General features: G+C 38.2%; 1 protein-coding gene across 2 annotated transcripts in view; it reads left to right on the top strand.

Moving 5' to 3' along the window:
* DNAH6 (dynein axonemal heavy chain 6) overlaps window positions 1–20,658 on the top strand; it is a 220,215-nt gene that overhangs the window by 27,357 nt on the left and 172,200 nt on the right. For both annotated transcript variants that reach the window (XM_072637006.1, XM_072637007.1), the window contains exons 9-15: window positions 632–797; window positions 4,023–4,142; window positions 8,485–8,685; window positions 10,241–10,361; window positions 15,280–15,431; window positions 16,451–16,603; window positions 19,198–19,449. In XM_072637006.1, the coding sequence (XP_072493107.1) occupies window positions 632–797; window positions 4,023–4,142; window positions 8,485–8,685; window positions 10,241–10,361; window positions 15,280–15,431; window positions 16,451–16,603; window positions 19,198–19,449 (1,165 nt within the window). The remainder of the gene's footprint in view (window positions 1–631; window positions 798–4,022; window positions 4,143–8,484; window positions 8,686–10,240; window positions 10,362–15,279; window positions 15,432–16,450; window positions 16,604–19,197; window positions 19,450–20,658) is intronic.

The raw sequence follows: 20,658 nt of genomic DNA, 5'->3' as shown, positions 1-20,658 counted from the left end.
GAGACTGAGATAGAAGATAAGGCAGTGTGCCCCATTGGTGCTCAGCAGTTGTGTGTAGATAACTAGTTGGAGGTGCCCAGGTGGTCTCAGGTGACAGCTACTCTGGGTCAAGGGTGCTGAAGGAGAAGTCACCACATGGGATACTATTAAATTGTACAGGTGGCAGTGAAATAAGAACAGTGGCTGGACTAGGCTGGTCTTAGGGTATTGACCTAAACAGTGATTTTAGAATTTTTTCCTTTTATTGGTCTTCTTTTATTTAAAACTTTAAAAAACCCTTTTTTAAATAACAAGAATATTTTCATCCCTTTCCCTTTGCCTCTCTGACCTTTCCATTGTAAAAACAAAAACAAAAAGCACATAGCAAATAACGACTTAATGATATTATTGCAGAATGATGTTGGTTCAGACAATGGTATGTTTGAAGTAGAATTCTTAAGTGTATCTTTTTTTATTTCTTTGGGGTCAACACTTTTTTCCGTGGGGGAATACTTGTCTGAAATCATATGATTATAATGGAAGTCAAAGAGGAAAGCATGATTTTTATCTTCAAATACTTGCCTTGTGTTCAAATTTTCAGGAACACATACTGTACACAATGAGGTCAGATTGTATTCTTTTCTCTTCCAAGCTTTATCCGCCTCATTGACTATCTAATTGTGAATACACTGCACGTGCTGACAGTCAACTCCGTTAACACTCTTCTGAATTATCTCATGGAAAAATTAAAACAAACACCTCCAGTCGAAGTTATTCAGAAGTGGATTGAAGAGAAGATTGAAATAGTTGAAAAAAAGGTAGGATTAAAATTATGTGTTCATTAACCAACTGAGTGCACATGATGTGGAGATGAGCACAGGGCTCTCTGTAGAGAGGAATTTAAAACTACTCTTCCTAGCTTAAAGAAAGGATGGTGTATACATAGGAAATGACAGGGCGATACAAGGAAGCCATTCTGGATAGGTGAAAAAGAAAATGTTTTGAAGTCCAAAGGTGCTGTGTAGTATACTGACCACGCAAGGTGGGTAAATGAAGGTTTTCTGCCTTTAGAGTATGTTCTAATTATTACACAAGAAATGATGACCAGGTGGACTTCAAAAAACCTGGAAAGATTTACACAAACTGATTCTGAGTGAAGTGAGCAGAACTAAGAGAACATTTTACATGTAACAGCAACATTGTATGACATTCAACTTTGATAGACTTAGATCTTCTTAACAATGTAGGGATCTAAGATAATTCCAAAAGACTCATGATGGAAAATGCTATTCACATCCAGAGAAAGTGCTATAGAGTCTGAGTGCAGATTAAAGCAAACTATTTGCTCTCCCTTTTTAAATTTTTTTTTGGTTTCTTCCTCTCATAGTTCCTCCCATTGGTTCAAATTCTTCTTTACATCATGATTAATGTGAAAATATGTTTAAGATGAATGTATTTGTAGAGTCTATATCAGATTGCATGCCATCTTGGGAAGGGAGGAGAGAAAGGAAGGGGAGAAAATTTAGAACTCGAAATCTTATGGAAGTGAGTGTTGAAAATGAAAAATTAATTATTTTTTTAAAAAATATGCTTTAAATGGGATCTTTGCAAAAGTTGATAGATATGGTTTAGTCAAGAGAAGAGTCTAACAGATGGGAGAAATGACAGAGTAAATGGACCAATCATAGGTGAAGGCTATGTAGTTTTTCCCTTTAAAGGTACCACTTTTTACTACCCAGGGTTGAAGTTCTCTTTGGGATAATCAAGTCATCATGAGCCCCTACTCAGTGGCCTTTCCATTTCTGGTCATATTAAAGGCACACCAAATTTGATAAAATGCATTATAAAGCAAGATAAATAGCAGCATACTTAAATGAATAAACAATAAATAAAGCAAATGAAGCAAAAAGTTAGTGTTGGGGGACACCCAAACCAAGAAGGTCAAAATCTCCTCCTGGCCCATGAGACAACAGGTGAGTCAGAGTCTTGTCCCAACCCTTCAGGAGAGGGACACAGTTCATCTGAAGTCATGGCTGCGTGTTTGAACGCTAGAGATTGCCGTTTGTCTGTTGTTCTTGAAGAGGAGGATGACATCTTGACTTGCAAGTAACTTGGATTTAAGTGAGGCAGAGCTGTGCGGAGACATCAGTCTCTCTCCTCTAGTCATCAAAGTCCAGTGGTGAGGCAAAGACCAGGATGGCTGGCAATGTCCTTTTTAAGCTAAGGTCTTTCCCAGGTTTCAGTTTGTCTCAGATAGCGCTCATTTAATAGTTAAAGGCTAGGCAAGAATTGAGGCAAAAGATGTCTTAGTGTGCCTTTACAAAAGAATCAATCTGGGAGGGGAAGACCCTCAGAGTCTTGGAGACCCTAGAGAGCCGGAGCCACAAACAATCTATGTTTGTTCTAGGAGCACCAGCCCAGCATGGGCAGAAGAACGCTAAAGATCCAGGCCAGCTTGGCTCTGCCTTCTCTTCCTTTTACCCTATCTCGGTCTCCTGTTCTGTGTCCCTGCACTTCACTTCTCACTCCTTGGCCTTTCCTCAAACTGCTACCCTGTATAACTTCTATTTTTTGATCAAACTGGATGCATTCAAAACTCTTGAGTTCACCCACAAGCATCGAGGAGATATAGTTCACAAAAACAAATATGATATCTGTTCTCTTCACATCCTCACCCCAGTTTAAAGAGATAGCAAGTTCCTAGAAGTCACCTTGGCTTCATAACTATGCCCGTAAATATGTATCATTAATATTCATTATTTGGCTTGCAGCATAGGCACAGATAATAATCCTGGATACACAGCGCATTTGCAGACACATGGTATATAACATCCACGTTGGGGGCTGTGTGCTGCAGATCATAGAGGTCACACACAGAAACATAATGTTTAAGGAGAGAGAGAGGCATTGAATGTGGACTTTCATTGGTCTAGGGAACATCCTCCACTGATGAAGGTCAGCATCTTCTCTGTTATTCATAGCCTTAAAGCATCACCTACAACATTAAAGGTTAATGTACTTTCCAGAGTCACACAACCAGAAAAGCAAGAGTTGATCATGATGCTTTCTGGCTGCAGCCCACTATCTCTCTCCATAAAGTCAATTGCGAGGTGGTCCAATGTATAGAGAGTGCTGGATTTGGATCTGGAAGACCTGAGTTTGAATCCTGCCTCCTCTCCTTACTAGCTGTGTAACTCTGGGCAGGTCATTTGATAACTTGTCAACTCCCGTTTCCTCCTGTAAAATGGGGATTATAACAGCACCTACTTCACAGGGTTGTTGTGAAAGTCAAATAAGAAAGCACAGAAAGTGCTTTGCCAACCTTAAGGTACTCTACAAATACTAGCTAGTTATTATCATAATGACCAAACTCCTTGCAAGTGCCAGTTCCCATCATCTTCATCCCTTTTAAGGGAATCATCATGACTGTAGACACACTGGTATCTTACAGGACAGCGTACATAGAGTCACATTCATCTTCCCTGGCCATTCAAGTCCACTGAAGTCATGATTGGCTGATGCTGCCACCCATCTCAGGAAGTAAACACTTGAATTTATATTTGATAAAATAAAAGTCATAAATTAATGAATCAATAAAAGTGGATTTTCTGTCCCAATTTGAAATGGAAGCTCTAAACTCATAGCATCTGAACTCATCAATGACAGCTCACTTTGTACCCAAGAGCTAGTTTGTGAAGGGGATAATGAGTAAGTAAGTCCTCACTTAGCAAATACAGTATTCTTCTAGTGGTGATCACTCTCCAGGTAGACACCTGATTCTAAGCCCCAAAGACTGCATGTGTGTCTAACCCAAATGGCTTGCATAAGTCTGCAAAGGCCAGTACTGATGAATCCTTAGGTCAGATGACCAAGTCCTTGAAAGCCAGATCACCTTTCACATCAAGATGATTTCCAAATAGTGTCAGAGACTTTAGGACAAGTTTTTAAAATGGAATAAAGTCACTCGTTCACTATTTTACATTAATTTTATAATTTTATCCTAATCTTTTGATCTGTATAACATTACAATTGTCCTGTTTTAGGCTGGTGCAGCAACAACAGACAGACAGGAAGAGGATGAATCTCTTCAACCCATGTTTGTTACAGAACTCATGTTGGAGATCACATCTTTGTATTTCGACCCATCTTTGGAAAATTTTCAGGTTCGTTTTAGAAAATTATTTTTAACTTGGCCTGGTAGGAAAAAATATATAACCCAGTGTTGGGAAAAACTTATTGTTTTACTCTCCATTGACTGCCAATCCAGTAGTCCCTCATCTTGGGTATGAGAGAAATAGAAAATACTGTTGAGCAGGATTTGTTCCTATTATGGGAAGCTTTCTAAATATTTTCAGTGAAAGTTATGTAAAGGTAACATGTATATATGTTTAGCATATGTAACCCTTGTGCTTATGGGTTAATGACATCCCATTAGTAGTGTTTTAATGTATTCGTCTCCTGAAAATAAGATCTCTCAAATGGTCATGAAGAATGCTGTATTTGAAAGACTTCTATATATTTGTTTTTGAGAATGAATGAATCAGTATGTTAATACATATCTCCACCATCAAGGCCAATCATGTATTTTAAGTTAAGTTCATGGAATTTCAGAGTTGGAAGAGATCTTGGAAGCCTCATGGCTGAACTCAGGGTAGAGCTCTCTCTCCACCATAGCTGACAAGTGGCCATGGAGCTTTTCCTTTAAGTTCCCTGACAAGAATAGTGATGACCCCATTCCTCACCTTCTGAGGCAGCCGATTCCAGCATGGGAAGAAAGTGCTCATTGTTAGGAAGGTTTGTCTTACATCAAACCCAAATTTGCCTCTTTGCAAGTTTCATATATTGCTCCTAATTCTTTCTCCCTGAACAAATGGAATAAATACATCCATCTTCAAGAGACCAGCTATCTAGATGCTGTCATGGCTGACTTCAGAGGTTCCTTCAAGCCAACACAAAATTACATTTGAGGCCCTTCACACCCTAGAATGTCCTCCTTTAGAGACCCTCCAGGTTATCAGTGTTTTTTTCTAAAATGGCATACCCTGAGCAGCACACGGTATTCAGATGTAGTCGGACCAGATAGTTCCCTCCTTATTCCCTATTCTTGGGATTTCTGCCTCTTTTCCCACAGCTCAAGATTATTTTAGTTTTTTCACTGCCATTTCATACATCTTATTTTGAAGCTCCTTTTGGCAGCATTATTGCCCCAAAGTGGGCTGAAATCTATTTTGACAATCTTGGAAAGGCCTTTATCATACCTCATGTATAAATATATTCCAAGAAGACAACAAAACTCTCCAGTGTTATCCAACTGACTAATGTCACCATAACTTTCACCAACTATTATTGGTTTTCTCTTTTTTTCCAACTAATACTGTGCTATGTCTGACCTGGCAATTTCTATGGTTTTACTTTTGTATTTTTAAGAAGACAGATAAGTAACTGCCTCCTTTCCTGCTCAGAGGACCTAATCTCCTCCTCCTCGGGAAGAGCCTGAAATTTGTTTCTTAGCTCCAACTGTTTAGTAGTCTTCCTCTTTCCTTTCCTTTCTACATTTTCCTACCTTCCAACTCTATGAAATAACAAGAAATATTCAAAGAAAGCCAAAAGGCTGAAAACATAGACTTATAAGACATCTCATAATAGAAGCAATTGACTTGGAAGACAGATCAAAGAGAAAAGAATTTATGAATAATTAAACTACCAGAATGTCAAGAGCAAAAGAAAGAAAGGCTAGATATCATATTTCAAGAAGTCTTTCCCAATCTCTGAGAACCAGAGGGCAATGTGAAAGAAGAAAGCCCCAAATGAAAACTCCTAAGGACATCATAGTCAAAATCCTAAGCATCCAGGTCAAAGAAAAATATTGGAAACAGTCAGAAGGAAAGAATTTAGATACTAAGGAACCAGTCAGGATCACAAATGATCTCTGAAGGAGCAGAGAGTTTGCAATATCACATTTCAAAAGACCAATGATAGAGGCTTATAGTCTCTATCCCCCTTACAGGGGGAGAAAGGGACCTTTAATGAAATGGAGGATTTCCAAGCATTTCTCATGCTCGACTTACGTTATAGAGAAACTGTGAAGGTCAAATACAGGAATGAAGAGCCACATAAAAAGATAAACCTGAACAATCACTAATAAAAGCCTAAACAAGCATAAACTGCTTATGTTATAATATGGAGTGATCACAGACATATCCCTTCTGAGCCCTATTCTCAAAGATCATGAAGAAGTCTAAATAAACAAGGCCTGGGAATGGTTCTGTCATGTCTTGATGAAGACTGTTAAGAAAAGGGAGGAGGACTACACTGTAGGGGTAGGGAAGGGAAAAGAAAGGGAAATGATGGTACAAACTGACGTGCTCAGGTAGACATCTCACCTCAAGTAGACATCAAATCTCACTCTCATCTGAACTGGTCAAAGAAGGGGAAAACACACAAATGGACATATGGGTACAAAAATAAATTTCACTTAACAGGGAAATGTGAAGGAAAATGGAGAGACAGAAGGGAGAATTAGAGTGAGGGTAAACTGAGGGAAGGAAATAAAAGGAAGGATTAGTCCTGTGCAAAATCAGTTCTAACTAAGGATGTAGGAAAATGTTTATAGTTCTTTTCAAAGAATGAGAATCTGAGGGGAAGCTGGGTGGCACAGTGGATAGAGCACTGGCCCTGGAGTCAGGAAGTTTAAATCTGGCCTCAGACACTTACTAGCTGTGTAACCCTGGGCAAGTCACTTAGCCCTGATTGCGAAGAAGAAGAAGAAGAAGAAGAAGAAGAAGAAGAAGAAGAAGAAGAAGAAGAAGAAGAAGAAGAAGAAGAAGAAGAAGGAGGAGGAGGAGGAGGAGGAGGAGGAGGAGGAGGAAGAGAGAAAGAAAGAAAAAAAGAAAGAGAGGAAGGAAGGAAAGAAGGGAGGGAGGTAGAAAGAAAGAAAGAAAGAAAAGAATAGGAATCTGAAGAAGTGCCTATAAATTGAGGAATGCCTGACAAGCTATAGTATATAAATGTGGTGGAATACTATTACACTGCAAGAAATAATGGAAAGGATAGTTTCAAAGAAACCTAGGAAGATTTGTATGAATTGATATAGAGTGAACTGAACAGAACCTAGAGAATGATTGATACAATAACATCAATATGGTAAAAAAAAAAAAAAAACACTTTGAAAGAATTAAAGGCTCTGATCAGTGTATTGACGAACCACAATTCCAAAAGACTAATGAGAGGTGAAAGGGCTCAGTGCTCAATGACACGTTTTGAGGCACAGCCAATGTGGAAATATATTTTGTTTGACCTCTACAAGTGTATAACAAGGATTTTCTTTTTCTTTCATTCTCAGTTGTGGGCGGGGTGGGGAGGGCAGGGCGGGGAGTTGTTCAGGTGGATGGGAGAGAAGATGAATTTTTGTGATTTAAAATTTTCTTTTTTTAAAAATGAGATCCTTAATCTTTACCATTCAAATTACTTGTGATTGATTATAATTCCTGAGATGCCACTGTTAGGTGCAGATTTTTGATTGAGTCCAAGTTTTATGGAACAAATCCTTTTGTTGAGAGGATTTGCTCTGTGAAGTTTGGATTCAGGCAAAGAGTTGCACTTGAGGACCTAGAGGGCTACATGTGGCTTCAAGACCTGCCCTGCACCCTACTTCCCGTTCCTTATCTCATTAACCTGTCACCTTGCCTTACCCTTTGGTTTTACTCTCCTTTTTCTTCTTTATCTCACCTTGTCCTTCTCCTCCTTCACTTGAGCCCTTCTCCTTCTGCCCAAGTTCTTCTTCCTCCACTTTTCTCATTCTTTAGATCCCTTCTCTTCAAGTCCTCCAACTCCTCCTCTTTCTTCTCTTCCTTTGGTCCTTTTCAAAAATGACTTCTTACTGATTTCTTCCGATTGAATCCTTCTCCTTTTGGTTGAGTCATTTTCCTCCATTTTTTCATTGTCAACTTGTCATTTTCCCCCCAAATTTCTCCTCCCCATATTCCAGCTCTGGCCTTCTTCACATTTTCAAAGCCTTCCAAATCCTTCCTCCTGTCACTTTGGCTAAAATCCTTCTCCTTCAGCATCTCCTTCTGGTCTACCTTGATTATGACCACTGAGCATTATGAGCAAATGAAAATATGAAAACAGACATTTTGCCCATGATTTAGATAGTACTTTCATGAACTGACTTTAAGGCTCCCTTCTTATGATTAGCCTTGACAAAAATATAAATGGAATCATAATTAATGAATTTTCTGATGGTTGTTTTAGAGCTATTCTACATTCACATACATACATATATCTACTTTACTTGATTTTAAATTTAATATTAAAAACTTATTTCCAGTCAATGATAAAACAAGACCAGAAAGTTCCACACCTTTGTGAAAGTTGATTCTATAGGGAAAACTGTGTGCATGAATAAGACTTATGAATTTATGGATGCTGGTGGGGTTTTTTTTTCAGCATTTTAAAGAAGTGTCACAAATGGATGTGTTTATTGGTCTTTGTCTTTCCCAACAGGAAGGTATTTCAGATTCTATCCAACGCTTTGAGTTCACTGTTCTATCAGTCCCTAATCTGGTGCCTGATACTTATTTTGATGCTTTTACCCGTCCTATTATTAACAATAAACTTGAAGAAAAGACTTGTGGAGAGGGTCCAAGTTTATCAGTTGTGTTTGAGGATGACAAATACCTTCAATCCATAATTTTTCAAATAAAGGTATATTTTTCTTTTTTTTCTACCAAAATTACTGATAACTGGCAGTGATTTTTTCCCCCTTACTTTACCTGTGGCCATAACAATAAGAGTAATAGCTAACACATCTGTAGCACCTACTATGTGCCATGCACTGTGCTAAGCACTTTACAATTTGATCCTAACAACCAAAGGAGATGGTGCTACTATTACCTCCATTTTACAGATGAGGAAACTGAGGCAAACAGAGTTAAATGACTTCCCTAGCGTCATGCAGCTAGTAAGTGTCCAAGGATGAATTTGAACTCAAGCCCTCCTGACTTGAAGCCCAAATCTCTACCCATTATGTTACCTATGTGCTTCTCATGTAAGGAATCTTGCCGAATTTATAAGTATTGTGATTTGAAATGTCAGTGTCTCTTCCTTAAGAATTGATCTCAGCCACATAAGACATAACTATGAAACTGAACAAAAATTTTATTATGCCATTAATAATATACTTTCCCCACTAATGAAGTAATGATCCCAAAAGTGATGAGTGAGGAATTGTGATGGCTTACTAGAATAATATTTTTTTGAAATCTTGCTCAAACATAGTTTTAATATGCATGATTTTTGAACCAGAGCCAATATGGAGCAGTGTTGAGTGGTCCTATCACACAATCTTTTGTCAGATGGAGCACTGGGTGATCTGAGAAGGTTTTTGTAGAACATGGCAGCTAGATGGCACAGTAGATAAAGTGCTGGGCCTGGAATCAAGAAAACCTGAGTCCAAATCCCTCCTCAGGCACTTACTAGCTCTGTGACTTTGGGAAAGTCACTTAACCTCACCTTCCCCAACTGTAAAATGGGGATAGTAATAGTATGTACCTCCCACCGTGGTTGTGAGGATCAAATGAGATGATATGTAGTACCTGGCATGTAGTTGTGACATATAAGTGTTATTATTAATATGAGTTTGGAACATAATTTTTAAGAAAGGGGAGTATGCATGATAGAGCAGAGAGAAGCTAAGAGGAACTTCCAGATAAATTAGGGAGGTTGTGAGTGCAGAAGTCCTGGAGTGGTCGTGTGTGCCCATAGATGACAGATCTTCTGTTGTTCTGAAAGCACTTCAGTTCAACTTAACTTTTTCATGTTCATAAAAGATGGATGTCATCATTATTTAACACACAATGATTATGGTTAAGTTGCTGTTGATGAACATTTGATGGATGTTATTCATTTGATGTCTAAGAACTAGTTCTTCAGATTCCTAGGAACTGGACTAGTGATTTCATTGGCCTGGAACCCCAAACAAGGAACTACTCTCTAACCAATGCGAGTTAATACTTCTCTGTAACTTAGGGCTGCAGTGAAGAGTTGACGGGGGCACTGAGAGGTGAAGTAACTTACCTGGAGTCACACAGCCAGTGTATGTAAGGGGTGGGACTAGAAGCCCAGCCTTCCTGGCTTCAAAACCAAGAAGGAAAATGCTGATTTTTTAATGACATTGCTTTTATTTTCTTGTGTCTACTAATATCATAGGCTCATAAAACGTGCATCATGATCCTTATTTTTGTGTTTGTTTCATTTTAAGGAAGCTATACATGCTGCATTTGAAACTGCCAACATCTACGCAGCTACTTTTGAAAAGTTCCAGTTGTTTTATAGGGAAAATGAAAGTCTCGATTTGGTCGCTTTGCAAAAAGAGGAACCTGGTAAGTTTCCTTATTAGTCCTTACTAATTATCAGACCAGTTTCTAAGGTGCTTCAGCTTGTGGGGGCCTGCTCCTGTAGACTCTGAGAGCCCAGGGTGTCCTCTCCCCACAAAGGCACTGGGAAATTTCAGTGGAGCATGGGTCAGCTCTTCTTTTGAACCATCATTTTGTACTATCAATCATGGCTTGAGAAGTAACCTGATATCAGGGTGCTAGTCAAATTGGATTGGCTATTTCCAGTGTAATTAGAAACTGAGAGATGGAGCTGCTGACTTGGCCTTCAAGGTTTCACTACTACTTCTGTCTCCCAGACCTCCCCAAATAAAACTGTTGAAAGTATGAAGTACTGGATTACAGAGATGAACAGGGTCATGAAAGTAATGGGAAAGAAGCTTAGGAGTGGGGCAATGATAAATGCTGGGAGGCCTCGAGGGAATTTTAGAGCAGCAATCATTCTTTAGCAGGTGTCAAAGTGAAGCCCCAAAAGAAGAGAAATCCTTGAGTCTGTTAGTTTTTGTTAAGTGGTTTTCATCTTGTCCTACTCTAAGCGAACCCATTTCTTGGCAAAGGAACTTGGAGTGGTTTGCCATTTCCTTTTCTGGCACATTTGACAGATGAGGAAATTGAGGCAAGTAGGGTTAAGTGACTTGCCCAGTGTCACATAGTTAGGAAGCATGTGAGGTCAAATTTGAATTCAGGTCTTCATGACTCCAGACCCAGTGCTCTGTACGTGAAGGCACCATCTAGCTGCCCCGAGTTTGTTACAGGAACCAAAAAGTCATTACCCTGGAGCAATGGTCTCTAGACTTTTGATAGTTCACTCATCATTGAAAAAAAAGATCACTTAATTTTTTAAAATTGAGCATACCCTCCTAATATATGCATCCTTCATTTAGTTATAAATTATACACAGATTCTACTGCACTGGTATATTATATACATCATAAGACTAGTCCCAAAATGGAAATCTTAAAAGAATAAGAAAGATGTAATATTTTAAGATATTTTCCTTTTTTTCCCAAGAGTATTTATTAATTATTTATACTATTTTAATCAAAGCCATGTGATCAAATATACTTTATTGCTTTTGAAAACCTTGGCTTGCAGTGGATTTACTATAAAACCTGTTCTAGAATTGCTATATTTTGATACTCATAGCCAAAGGAGATACCACACAAAAATGCATGTAGCCAAACAGAAGTACATCATTGGCAATGGTTACTGAATTACAATAATCACAGGGTTGTTGTGAGTCTCCAGTGAGATAACCTATGTAAAGCGCCTTGCAAAACTTAAAGTTCAATATTGAAAATAGAATACTCTTATGGGAATTCCATTTTGGACCCGTCTTCATTTCTCCAGACTATGTCACCATGCATTAGCAATCTCTTCCCTCTGTTCCTGCAGGGCCCTTCTCTCCCATTACTGAATTGTTCTCTTGAGTTCAGGCCCCAACGCAGCTGCCTTTGATTGTTCAGAATCTGCCGAGGGGCCTTTCAGCTCCTTTGTGTGGGCTGTCTTCCCTGCTTTGTTAGTGGGAGTTGTAGCTGTCTTTGCTTGTATTTGTACCCCAGGTGCTTAGCACAGCCCTGGCACATAGGAAACACTTCATAGATGCTTGTTGCCTGGCTGTCTCTGAGTTGATAGGCCAAGGAGCAGATCTAAAAGTAAAAAAAGTCATCACTGCAAGTTACATCTCAGCAGAGGGCCAAACGGAAGGATTGTGCCATAATCTGGGGCAAATGGAATTGCTAAAGATCCTGTTGGCACAAGTAGCTGCCACAATCCCTAAAGGAGCACTCCCTGGCTGGTCCTGGGGTTGTCCTGATGCAGTATGAGTGAGATTCAGAATTCTCAGGTGCAGCATGAGGAAGAACAGTACCCAAGAGCAAGCCAGCATTATGGAAGAGAGATATTCCCAAAAGAAGGATAGTTAGGGATCACCAAAGCAGATGCATCTTGGGCTGGGTCAAAAAGAATCAAGGCCAGGAATAATCCTGAGCTTTTTTATAGGGTTCTTACCTGGCTCAATTAAGACTAGACCTTGAGGGGAAAGAGGGGAATTTCTGGAGTTGCTGTGTAGATCAAGGCGTTTGGGAATGGTGCTGATTCATTGATGGGTGGGAATACTTGGGAATTCCCAACTAGTAGACTTTCAAACTTTTCCCAAGAAAAGGAGCTTTGGACCATTAGCATAGGCCTTACTTCAGGTGAGTGACTCAGGGAATTTGAGCCTTTCCACCAGCTTCTTCCCTTATTGGGGAAGGCTAAAGTAATTACACCAACTGGGCTCCAACACAATCAAATTAAGAAAAGATGGTAGCTACTGGGGCAAGGAACCACTATCCTGAACTTCGGCATTTCTGGTTTTTAAAACTACACATATAAAATTAAATGTGCTCTATTTTTAAAAAATTACATCTTTTATTTTATCTTATCTTATTTCTAAATATATTCCTCCCTCCTGCTAACCATATAGTAATTTCTTGTAACAAAGAATTTTTTAAACAAAAGGAAAAGAATTTGTTTTAGCAAAACTGACAACACATCACCTGAGTTTGAAAGTATATGCAATCTAACCATACCAGACCTAAAACTGTATTATAAAAAAAGCAGTCATCAACTTGGTACTGGCTGAAAAATGACATGGTGAATCAGTGGAATAGGTGAGTTACACAAGACAGAGTTGATTACTTGTGGTCTTGTGTACCTGACCTATTCAATACCTAACCTATTGAATAATACCTAACCTATTCAATACCTATTCAATACCTAACCTATTCAGTAAACCCAAAGACCCCAGCTTCTGGGATAAGAACTATCTTACAAAAACTCCTGGGGAAACTGAAAAATAGTATGGCAGAAAATAGACATACACCAACATCTTACAACCTATACCAAGATATGGTCAAAATTGGTTCATAATTTAGACATAAATGGTGATACTATAAGCAAATTAGGAAAGCAAGAAATGGTTTACTTCTCAGATCTATGGAGAATGGAAGAATTTATGACAAAATAATAGACAGAGAACATTATGAAATACAAAATGGATAATTTTGATTACATTAAAAAGATTTTGCACAAACAAAACCAATGCAACCAAGACTAGAAGGGAAGCAGAAAACTGGAAAACAATTTTTATTGACAGTGTCTCTGATAAAGGCCTCATTTATAAAATATATAGAGAACTGAGTCAAACTGATAAGAATACAAGTCATTTCCCAATTGATAAATGGTCAAAGGATATGAACAGGCAGTTTTCAGATGAAGAAATTAAAGCTCTCTATAGTGAAATGAAAAAAATGCTCTAAGTCACTATTGATTAGAGAAATGCAAATTAAAACAACTCTGAAGTACCATATCACACCTATTAGATTAGCTAATGTGACAAAACAGGAAAATAAAGAACATTGGAGAAGATTTGTGAAAATTGGAACATTAATACATTGTTGGTGGAGTTTTGAATTGATCCCACCATTCTGGAGAGCAAATTGGAACTATGCTCAACAGTCTATGAAACTGTGCATACCCTTTGACCCACTTATACCACTTCTAGGTCTGTATTCCAAAGAAATCATAAAAAAGGAAAAGGACCCATATGTACAAAAATATTTACAGAATCTCTTTTTGTGGTGGCCAAGAATTGGTCATTGAGGGGATGCCCATCAATTGGGGCATGACTGAAAAAATTGTGGTATGTGAATGTAATGGAATACTATTGTTCCATAAGAAATGATGAGTAGGCAGACTTCAGAAAATCCTAGAAAGGCTTACATGAACTGATGCTGAGTGAAGTGAGTAGAACCAGGAGAACATTGTGCATGTAACAGCAACATTGTAGAACATCCAACTTTGATAGACTTAGCTCTTCTCAGGAATAAAATGAGCTAACACAATTTCAAAAAATTCATGATGGAAATTGCTATCCACATCTGAAAAAAGAACTATAGAGTCTGAATGCAGATCAAAGTATACAATTTTCTCTTTTTTTCTTTCTCATGATTTTCCCTTTTGTTCTGATTCTTCTTTTACAACATGACAGTGTGAAAATATGTTTAACATGATTGTACATATATAGCTCATATCAGATTGCATGTCATCTTGGGGGGAAAGGGGAAGGGAATAATTTAGAACTCAAAATCTTATAAAAATGAATGTTAAAAACTAAACATAAATAAGGAAAAAACTAAAAAAAAAAAATAGAAGAAGAGAGAAGAAAATATATGCAATGCACCACATCCATAGTCTCCACCTCTGAAAAAAAAAGGAAGGGAGGGAAGTGAATTTTCTCATTTCATCTTTGGGTCTTTCCTTTGTCATTATAATTACACATTGTTCACTGTCATTTTGCGTGTACGTTCTTTTCATTTACCTTGTTGTCATTGTGTACATCATTTCCTGGTTATGCATCAGTTTATTTAAGTGTTTCCATGCTATTGTGAATTCTTCATCTTCATCATTTTGTGTTTCCATAATATTTCTTTATATCCATGTAAGGCAATTTTTTTAGCCATTCTCCAATCTATTTTGTTTCTAGTTCTTTACTACTTCACAGATTGTAACTATGAATATTTTGCTGTGTATGTGACATTTCTTTCTGCCTTTAAAAAATTACAGTACATACCTAGCAGTAGTATCTAAAGGATAAAGAGATTTTAGTTACTTTCTTAGCATAATTCCAAACTGTTTCCCAGAATGGTTGAATCATTTTCTAGCTCCACAAACAGTATATTAATGTGCCTGTCTTTCCACATCTACTCCAACATTGACTATAAAAATTGAATTATTGCTAAATGTCTAAGCATGGACACTAAAATGTAGCATCATCTTTGTATAAAATGAATCCATAATGGGTTGAATTTTTAAATCCTTGAAATTCTAACACATTGCTTATGTAATAAATTATTTTATATAGGTGTTAGTTTCTTTGCTGAACAACTAGAAAAATATCATAGAGAACATAAGGATGCCTTGGGTCTAAAGCCTACCAGAAATATAGGATTACTGCTTATTGATACCAAGAAAATGAAACAAAAACTAATTCCATCACCATTGCGTTGCTTGGAAGTAAGTACGCAGAAAATTGTGCAGCCTCTGTTCTTCTCTGAAAGTCACATATTGCAATAACATGAGCTCCTCGGCAGTGTTTTATTTCTAGTATTGACAGTGTTTTACTGCTAGCACCAGACTGTTAGCCATTACTTATTTTCAAAATAAATTTTCTAATTCTTCCTTTCAGTTCCCAATTTTTGGAAAGGGTCGACACAAAACCCTGTTTTACAAGCATTTTGGGTTATTCCTCTAGACTTTTTCCCTCTCTACGAGCCCCCTCTCTCAGTCCTCTCCCTACCTCCCATCAAGTTATTATACCTCAGGACTATTCGGGCGATAGTTCAATGCCCTGGGTGTGGGTCTTCTATGGGCACCATTTGAGCTTACATGACCTGCCCCCCACCCCAAGAATTCTAATTGGCTTCAGGATGTGCAGGAATATTTTAAGGATTGTGGGATCATGCCTCCTGTGGCATGAAATCATGCTCAGAGATTTTTCCCTACATTGACAAATGTTAGTGATACAGAAATTTAATATAGTTTTTCATATATTGTGGGATATCCCAGATACCTGAACAGGAAGACTTGCTACACCTCCAGAAAGCCAATGTGGTAAAGTGGTTAGAACACAGACCAAGGAGTTCTGAGTTCTAGTCCCCAAGTACAGTCAGTGCTTAGCAGTGTGGGCTTGAATAAGTTAATATTGCCTCAAAGTAAGCATATTGGACTTCATTATCTAGAAGGTTGTTCCATTCTTAAGATTCTGTGATTTTTATCCCCTTCCCTCTAATTTCTTATATATAAAGAAACCCCTTGTGAAGACCTGAGAATTCAATCATCCCACCTGGGAGCACTCCACAAGGTCATCCATCTGGTGGTGCCAGTCCCTATACTAGGGTCTGGGGATGCAACAACAAGACCAAAAACAATCACTGCACTCAACAAGCTCATAGTCTAACAATTAAGATTAATCTAAAATGTGCAGCAAAAAAGTGGAATTTCAAGATTTTCATTCAATGTTTTTGCTTTCTTAGGTCATAAACAATATGCTTCCTCTCCAAAGCAAGAAAAAAGTGGATGCTATTATCTCTGAGGCCCAAGATGCAGAGTACAAACTCGAGTTTGTTCCAACTGCAACTGTAGAATATGTTAATAGTTTGATCTTCCTTGATGAAATCCAGGAAAGGGTGAGTGCCTAATTATGTTGTGTTCATCCTCCATTACCAAAGAAAACTATGCCATCTGAGAAATGATGACATGACTTGCACTTGACTTTGTTTTGGGTGAGGGAGGGCTGTGCAGGTCACCAGCCTCACTTCTTCAGAGCCATCTGAATGCAGTGACCAGATATTCATCAGGATGACTGGAGATGGCTCAGGATGCAAATCTATTCAGATTCTCACTTAGGGTGAGGTAACACCCATTCAGTGAATAGGCCTGTTTAAGAAGTAATCAGGGGATGGCCCCTTTAATGAGTCAAAGAAAAATCACTACAACAGGATGGTAGGGAAACAACAACAATTACTACTAATAATCACTCTTAAGCAAAGAGGGTCCAGAAAACAGCCTTAGGGTGGGGCCTAGTGTTGTCCAATCTATGGACTTCAGAGTGCAGTAAGTTTCAGGTTTTGAGAAAGGAAAGGAGAAAAGAGGAAAAGGGAGCGAAAGGGAGGAGAGTGGAGGAGAGCAGATGGGAGGGGAAGAGAGGGGAAGAGAGGAATCTAGTCAGTAAACCCAAGTTAACTGGGCATCTTCATCTGTGTTCAATAGTGATCCCCCTAGAAGCTCTGTGTTCTATGCATGCGTGCACATGCACATGCTTAAGCATGCATGTAAATCAGATGTAAATAGGACTACTTCGTGTTCTCTAAGGTTAATACTCAGTTAACTATAAGTCAGTCAAGAAGCATTTATTAAGTGCTTACTATATACTAAGCATATGCTACATACTAGAAATTCTACTACAAGAAAAAAGTCCCAACCCTCAAGGAACTTACTTTGTCTTGGAAAAAGACAACACATGATAATGAGCAGAAAAGGAGAGGAGAGTCAGAAATTGAGCTGGAAGAGTAGTGAAGGATGGCTGTCCTCGGTGTGTCCTCAGAATGTTCTAGAAGGAATATGTAACATTCCTTTTTTTGCGAATTTGTTCATAGTTATTGGCCAGAATTATATAGGACAATAAAGCTCTTGAATTTAAAAAAAAAATGTTCTGGATGGAATGCACCAATGGGAGGAGAAGACACTGGAGTGGAGGGATCTTTTGGGGTGAGAAGGAAGACCTCATCTGAGAATGTTATTTTGGCAATAAACAGTAGAACACTGGACGTATTGATCCCTGAACAGTCAGTTTTTCTCAGATGAGAGAGAGGGCTTTAATGGATCCATAGACCAACATCCCTACCTTTCTCTGGGCAACCAGGTGGACACATAGATTGCTGTGTTGTACTAATACATAACAAGACATACAAAAGAGGTAATGGTACATGGAAGCAGACTAGATTTCAGATATGTAGCTAACGCTATATAAAACAGTGCTATAAAGTGGACTATAGAAGCTAGTAGTTAAACATATTTGAAGCTACAGAAAAAAACAAAACATTTGCTACAAGATGAAATGCAAGGGGAAGAAAAGGTGTGCCATCCATCATCCCAAACAAACGTTTCCAAAATCACTTCTTGACCACCTGATGCCAGCAAAGTCTATCCCTGGTCTGAGTATGTGACTTAACTCCTACGTGTCCTGAAATATTCTCCAAACATTAAGGCATACCATGAAGAACAGAGCAGTGTCTTTGTATGAGAGGAGGAGAGAGGGAAAGGGGAGAGAGAGAGGGAGAGGGAGAGAGACAAAGACAGAGATGAGAGGTAGGAAAAGAAGAAGGGAAAGAGGAAAGGGGAGAGGGAGAGGGAAAGAGAGGAAAGGAGACACAGAAAGAAACAGAGACACAGAGAAAGAGAAGAAGAGACAGAGAGAGACAAAGAGATCGGGGATGAAGGAAGGAGGAGAAGAGGGAAGGGGAGAGTAAGAAAGAGAGAGAGAAGGAAAAGGAAAGAGAGGGAAGGAGAGAGACAGAGACAGAGATAAAGAGAAATTGTCACGGTGTCAGAGAAGTATATTGATGTTGAATCTTTTTATAGCTAGTGAAGAACTAATAGAAGAAGGAAAAAACCCTTTATCTGGTTCCGATAAAGTAACAATTACAGTCATTTGTGTGAGCTATTTCTCACTATAGTATAATAGAATGGGCAGGAGACTGAGAGAAACTTTTCCTCTGTCATTGATGTACAGTGTGACATCGGTCAAATTGCTTCCCCCTCCTGGATTCTGTTTCCTCCTTTGTAAAACAAAGAGCTTGGATTAGAACATTGATGTCCAACTCAAATAGAAACAGAGGTCACTGAACTGTACATAAGGATGCTTGTGGGCTACATATTAACTTGGAAAACCACCTGTTAGCATTATCTGTGTTTCCGAGTATTTTGTTACCTGACTCCTCTGGGCTGTATAATTTCTAGAGTGTCTCCTGGGTTTACAATTCTAGATTCTTGGTTCTGGTTTCCATGCAGTACAGTGATGATTATGCCTATATGACTGGATTTGTGAAATGTGTTATTACATTTTATTTACTTATAACAGAAAACTCTCATCTCCTATGCCCAGGCGTCAGAGGATGCTATTTTTGTAGCATGGAAGTGATTTGAAAGAATTATAAGACACATTGACAGTGATTCATTCCAAAATGTAGGGAGATCCTGTATTGAATGCTCTTGTCTTTAGATTGAAACTCTTGAAGATGAGGCCGACACCGTTACTAAAATGTACAAGCTTATTGACCTGTACCAAGTTCCTACACCCCCTGAAGATTTCGCTGTATTTGCCACCATGAAGCCATCGATTGTCGCAGTCCGAAATGCCATTGATAAGTCAGTGGGTGAAAGAGACACCAGCATTAAATTGTTCTGTCAACATTTGGACAAGGATGTTGATGAGCTAAATAATGAAGTGAATGAAGTGAAACTGAGAGCCCAGGTATTTAAAAAGCCTTTCTTCATCTGTTGTATGGGAAATTGGCGCCATCATGTGGGATCAAAACATTTACAATCACACCTTGTAACTCTCAGTATACATTGGCTCAACCAGCTCTGGTCTCATTGTTTTGCTTGAGGAAAAAAAGGATTATTCTCAAGAAGTATCTTGAGAATTTATCCCTACAAAGTGTTTTGTGGAACAGTGTAGATACTATAAACTTGAACTTTTGAAACTGAAAGTACACCTGAATCTCACAACTATTGAATGAATTTCCCACCACTCCTTGTAAAACAAAATTTATATACTGAATTATATTTTCCCATAGATTTTGATTATCATTTTATATGTCAGATAAGTTTTCAGTCATCTTCAAGAAGCAACTTTGACTTCCTTTTTTTTCAAGTCATACTTTGAAAAAAAAGTTTTAATTTTATTGTAGAAGGGCGATTTCTGGGTCAGAGATGAGGATGTAATTTAGAATGTTTACAAATTTTGATGGTGAAACTTGGGCTTATCAACTTCTTTGCCCTTTATCCATGTATCCACTAATATAAATGTATGCATTGGGTTGTCATTCAAAGCCTTTCTTTTTGAAAAACAGGAATAAGCACTACTTTCCTGAGAAATTAGAAGAATTAGTAAATGATAAAATCTTTGGACTGGGTCTTCAAGATAATAGATTTGGAAATTTGTCTGATTTACGAGAAAAACTGGGGAAGAGAATAAGCATTTACATAGCACCTACTATGCTCCAGGCACTGTGCTTAACACTTTACAAATACTATCTCATTTTATTGTCTCATATTTATTATTTCATCACAGCCTCAATAGAAAATATTTTTCGCTATTGGATCTTTGTACTACCAAGTCATCCATATTCTGAATGAGACCCTATCATTAGGATCTGGGTCACCCCCTCTTTTTTATATGAATTCCCATAAAAGCTAAGATTCCATAGATTTCAGATACTCTCTGGGTCAGCATCTAAATTCAAAACTATTGCTCCTGAGTTCCAACCAATTTGTTTATTTTTATTAGTCAGCCAAATAGGCAATTAATTTAAAGCCAAAAAATTTATTTGACCACATAGTAAGTAAATCAGCAATAGAATATTTCTCCTATAAATTTGAGATATATCCTCTCAAAAATACACATACTCTTAGTAAGAAAATGAGCACACCTCAGGAACATGTATGGAGGGACACATAG

The sequence above is a fragment of the Notamacropus eugenii genome, chromosome 1 (assembly GCF_028372415.1).
Source record: "Notamacropus eugenii isolate mMacEug1 chromosome 1, mMacEug1.pri_v2, whole genome shotgun sequence".
NCBI lineage: Eukaryota > Metazoa > Chordata > Mammalia > Diprotodontia > Macropodidae > Notamacropus > Notamacropus eugenii.
Note: the sequence above shows the minus strand (reverse complement) of the source record. Positions and strands in the feature narration are given on the sequence as shown.